Below are 5,657 nucleotides of genomic sequence, written 5' to 3'. Positions count from 1 at the left end.
GGCGGCGCAGAGAAGATAACAGAACAAAATAGCTGAGGTGAGGTGTGGAGTCCGGAAAGAGCAATATCCCCCTTCTCGCCTTTCTTGAACCAGCTTAGGACCTGTTCAAGGATTTCACCAAAAATGTGAGCACTGGTTAAACATGGAAAACCTGGGGAAAAAATCTGCCAAGTTGTGCCGGCATCACTTGCGTCCCAAAGCTGGTATTTGCCAAGTGCTGCCTTTAGTGAGAGCAGAGCTACTTCCACTGACGTCCAGCCTCCAAGAGCTACCGTTCCCTTACAGCTTCAGTTTCCATCTGGGGGTGGGGAAATCCCTGGTTAAAAGGCATTTTTTTGGGCTCTGGATACGGTTTCTAGTAACTGTTGCATCAGATATCCTGGGCTGACAAACCGGAGGTGCTGGCTCTTCTGCCACCCTCGCAAGCTTGAGTCTCGCCACCGGGCTGTGTGGAGGCGCGTGCTGGCTGAGCAGAGTCTCATTCCAGATGGCAAAGCCTCCCTTTCTCTTTTGCTTATAAGATTTTTCATTCCTTCTGTCCAGAATGCCCCAAAAGACAAGACAGGAGCTCATCGAACTGTTCAGTATCCTCACCTGTGCTAGTAATTTTGCCAGAATGCTGCCAGAGGTCTACACTGAGTGAGTCTATTGATGGTACTTGGCAGAAAAGGAAGAGTGCTTGCTGACTTGTGCAAAGGCTTGTCCGAGATACTGAATTGATTTTTTTTTTCTTTTTTTTTTTTCCCCCCAGGTGGGTTGGAGGCTCAGCCACTTCAGCTTTCTTAGAGGCTTTTCTGAGTCATAGGAAGGTTTAATACTTGTATGTAATAAATGATTTTTTTTTTTTTTTGAGTAAAACCAGCAGGAAGTATGCTTTCTGGTTCTTGAAACAAAATGAGGGTTTTTGTTTCTTACCCTTTACAAATTAAATTGACCTCAGTTTCAAAGCGGAATGTTGAAACACTAACTTCTGAAGAATGTTAGTTCCTGGCCTGAGCTATTTGCTAATGATGTTGGAATATAGCTTCAGTCTGAACCTGCGTTTTCCTTTAACCACTTGTATGAAAATGTGAGATTATTCAAATGAAATGGTTGTCCCCCCCGCCCCGATTCGGGAAGGGTTCAGTTGTTAAAGCTGAAGTGTAAGTAAAATGCCTGCATGAAGAGTATTGCCAGGCTTTGCCTGTTAGTGTTTAACTGGTGGCATAAATAAATTTAATTTTTGAAAAGGTGTATTTTTTTCATGAAGAAAATCACATGCAAATTATAGGATCTATTAAACTAATAACCCATACAATTGTTAACTGTGGGCTTATTAGATTTTCTTTAACTTCTTCAGATATAGACCCTGATTTTATTTGAATGTCTTGGGGTGTTTTTCTTCTGCATTTCACAGGGAGCCAAAGCAAGCCAGCCTGACCTTCTCTTGGTGTCAAGACCTGCACGTTGTTCCGAGTTTGCTTCAGACCAATTTGTGGCAAACTTTCATGGTCTGAAATATCCCCAAAGGACTCCTAGTTTTCATGATAGCCATAGATATAGCCAGCTAAGATAGGGTGGCTGAAGGGAGAGGAGTAGTAATTACTTAGTAGCCAATTGCCATGCAGTAAAAAACAACAACCACCAAAAAACCCCCAAACTATAAAACTAAAAGGCCATTTCAGACCACTTACCTTGCATCAGCTGAGAGTCCAAAGTGATTTAGTCCTTACCAGTGCATTAAAAAAAAAAGAGCAGAGAGGATCAAGTTCTGGCATGGAAAACTTAATAATTAATATATTTCAAAAAACAATGATAAATTATTAATAAGAAAATCACGGTCATCGATACTCATGTCAATACCGGAATGCACAGAAACTCATGTCTTCGAAGCATTTTTCTTATCAGAAATTGTCTTGTAAAATGAAACCAATAGGATTTAAAGTTTACCCTCAAGTTTTATGGAGGGTAAACCAGTGTGGTTTTTTTTTTTTTTTTTATAATTTACTATGGGAATTTAGCAGGCACTGAAATAATAAGGCTCTTGAGGACAGGTTTAATGAGGGTCATCTTACCCTCTCCAAACCGCCTTGAGTGCAGTGTGTTGCACCAGGAACATGGTGTCACCTTCACAATTTGAAGAAATTTGTTCCGACACCTTGGCAAATGTTGTGAGGGGAACCCACTGGTGCTTCCTGCCGAGGTTCGTGCCTGGTGCTGGGGGAGCCAGGGCAGGAGGCTCTTTATTCTCCACATAGCCGAGGAAGTTGCCAGAAATGTAGTGTTTTGGGATTCCCAGAGGACGTTTTTGAGGGCAGCCTTCTGCTGTTAGTGAACAGTGTCTCTATTTGGCATTTTTGATCTTAACGTTTTGAGTCTGCAGTAGCAGGAAGAAAAAAAAATCCCTGAATTAAAATATAGAAAAATAAAGAAGGGAATGAGGCAGGATGAGACTGCCTGCTTGCCTCGTCAGATGCCTTTGGTACTGTAGAAGTAAATGCTGCAGGACTGCCTAGATAGACATTAACTAAATGGCAATGATTGCTGGTGCAGAAGCCATGAAGAAAACAGTTCTGTAGATTCTGGACCCATGTCTCTTCCCATATGCAAAAATGCAAGGAGATCATTCCCTAGGTACTTTAAACTGGAGAAACTTAGAAAAGCTGAGGGTCAGCTTGGTGGAGTTATTCCACTGCAAGAGGGCAATGAGCTTGATCTTATTTTTAATAAATGATGATGGATCGTTAGCAAATTTGAATGGCAGCAGCTTTTCCCCCTTTTACCCTCTGGCTGGAACATGGTCACTATCCGGTTACCAGTGCATGTCCAGGCCTGTGCCATAGACAGGATGCTGTAGTTCAGGAGAAGCAAAGCTGCTACTTGCATATCATATCCTGGGGGAAAACGTTTAAAACCTCGCCCCACGGAAGCCCATGTTAAACAAGCTGGATGCCTGTGCAGTAGTATTGCCTGTGCTTCTGCCCCTCTCCGTGGGACCACCTTGGAGATGGGTAAAGGGGAGTTTGCATGCAGGAGAGCAGGGCTTCTACCAGCCCAGGCAGCTTTAGCCTCCTCTGGTAACGTATTGATGAGCGCAGTTCATTTTGTGGCCTACGCAGGCTTCACAGCTTTTGCTTCGTTCTCTGTATTATTTCTTCCTTGACATTTCAATGGGTCTGCTGTCATCTTACCTCCTGCGAAGGAGCCAGTGTTCACAGAGCTGGCAGAGGGCGAGCTGGAACCATCGTCTGTGCCTGCTTGAGAGAAGTAGGTCTCATGCCGAAAATTTTAGCTAACCTGTGTTACATTCTTCTTAATGGCACCTGATTAAATTAATTTTTTTAATTAACATTAAAAGACGTTTCTGCATCAGTCAGAATAATTAGCTAGGATGTGTCATGATCACTGCCAGTTTATTCATCAAATAGTGCAATAGGCTCTTTGACCGGAATAAAAAGAAAATAAATATAGCAGAAGTGAGGTAGCTTCAAAGTGTTTTTTCTTTTTTTTTCATACAAATACATATATATATAAATATATATGTATCTATTTTATAGCACTGTTTACAGTTAATGCTGTGCTACAAAGTAGCCATGATAAATTTCTAGCTGAAATGTGGTCTCTGTTGCTTACTTCAGGCTTCAAAATGCTAGAGATGAGAATGTTCGTTCTTTCATGCACCAGAAAAAGTTATCCACCTGAGGCTGGATAAGGCCTTACAAGATTGTCACATGATACAGAAATAGTTATAATGTGGATGTGCACCATTGCTGGGGTGGGCAGGGCAAGCTGTAGCAAAACGTGGGGCTCGAATCTCTTGGAAGTGCAGCATGGCTGGCCTTCACAGAGATTCGCTGTCTCATCAAAATGGACTTGGAGAGAAAAATGTGCCTAGCAGCATTTTTAAAGTCAGAAGAGCTTCGATGTCAGGCTGAATTGAAAACGAGATTCATGCAGCTGAATTAGAATCTGTGCAAAAAAGATGTCTCCCTTCCAAAAGGAGGGGTTGATTGTGTGATTGTGGTTGGCTTTAGCAGCCCTCAACACCCCCTTCTTCTTGCCTGACAGCTGGATTGCACAGCATAGCTGGGTGAGCTGGTGTTTATTACGTTAAAGTCACCCACCTTGGGAAAACAACCGGTGTTACCGGCATGTGGTGTGCCTGGCATGTGGGTGCCCTGCCAGAAATCATCAGGTGGAGGTGTGGGCACAGGGTAGGTGCAGAATCCCAATGGGATACTTTCTTCCCTTGCTCGATTACTTTGAGTAGGAACAAATCGGTCAGTTGTGCAGGCAGTTAAAATTCTCATCAGTAGTCTTCAAAGTAAACAAATTGGATGTGAACTTTGCCGACCTGTACAGCACTGAGCCCCTCTTGCTGTACATTGAGAGTACGCAGAGACCAGGGTGATACAAATCTGCAGAGCTCCACTGGCAGGAGAAACAGCAAGCCAAGAGATACACAGCAATCTGTGTGTACTCCTGTTTGTGTAGGAACATCTGGAATAGTTCACTTTATATTAGGTGAAGAATTGCTACTAAAAGAGCATGATTTTTTTTTTTCCCCTTCCCCTAGCTGTGTGTTGGACTTAAAAGGAGTTGTAAATGCTAACATGATCTTTGGCCAAAACGTGTTCTGAACCCCATCCTCAATTACTGTAGGATGTGATGGAATATAGCAGAAAAAAATCCACAATAAATTTTAATTATAACATTTCTTATTATAAGAAAGAATTTTTACAGTGAGAATAATCCATCACGGAAACAACCTCCCCAGGGTTGTTGTGGAGTCCCTATCACTAAAGCTTTTCAAGCTGTGGCTGGCCAGGGTGCTAGATAGTCTCATTTCAGCTCCCTTCCCCTTCAAAGGTTGGACCAGGTGATCTTTTGAGGTCCCTCCGACCTGGGATATTCTATAATTCTATAGTTAATGGTTTTGTATTTGCTTAGCACTGCTCAGCTTAGGGTCTCTGCTCGCTTTCAAAGACTCAGGTCTCGGCAGTCAGGCCTTATCTCCACGTTGCAGATTTCTGTTGACCAAAGTCAGAACGGGATTCAGTGGAGGATGAAGGATTTAACTCAGGCCATGTGGTGAGAATAGATCCTGCCATTGGTTTGAGCCTGCCCAGGCGAGCTGCTTGAAGATGCTTGCAAATGATTGCAGTCTCTATCACTGGTGATTTGAAATGGCCTCACTTACTGTATGGCTGTCGTGAGGTTAGACTAGATCTGCTTACTGGTATATCAGATGGGGAGTAGAAAAAGGACAGTCAATCTAAAAAATGGCATTTTTCCTGTACAACGAGGATTTTTTTTTTTTTTAAAAAAAAAAACTTGAATGTTTAATTCTAAGCTTACTGTGTTGTCTTTTGTATTCACAGGTACATTTTGAAAACGATAATTCTGGGCCAGATGCTCTCCTTGTTTATCTGTGGGACTGCTGTTACAAGCCAGTACCTAGCAGAACAATACCAAGTGAATACTCCAATGTTTCAAAGTTTTATCAACTATGCTTTGCTTCTTCTAGTTTATACAACAATGCTGGCATTTAGGACTGGTATGTGAAACAGAGGATGGGAGATTGTGGTTCTTTTTTTTTTTTTTTCTCTCTTCTACATTTTCCGTTCAGATTTTGAAACTAAAGAACTTACTCAATACTCATCCTAGTTTTTTCACGT

At 42.2% G+C, this 5,657-nt stretch overlaps 1 protein-coding gene across 1 annotated transcript in view; it reads left to right on the top strand.

Moving 5' to 3' along the window:
* The window catches only part of SLC35F2 (solute carrier family 35 member F2), a 31,019-nt gene that overhangs the window by 11,316 nt on the left and 14,046 nt on the right, over positions 1-5,657 (top strand). The window contains 1 exon segment of the mRNA XM_035898521.1: positions 5,333-5,536. Within this exon segment, the coding sequence (XP_035754414.1) occupies positions 5,333-5,536 (204 nt within the window).

This window comes from Egretta garzetta, unplaced genomic scaffold, assembly GCF_000687185.1.
Source record: "Egretta garzetta isolate BGI_Z169 unplaced genomic scaffold, ASM68718v1 scaffold217, whole genome shotgun sequence".
Lineage (NCBI taxonomy): Eukaryota > Metazoa > Chordata > Aves > Pelecaniformes > Ardeidae > Egretta > Egretta garzetta.
Note: the sequence above shows the minus strand (reverse complement) of the source record. Positions and strands in the feature narration are given on the sequence as shown.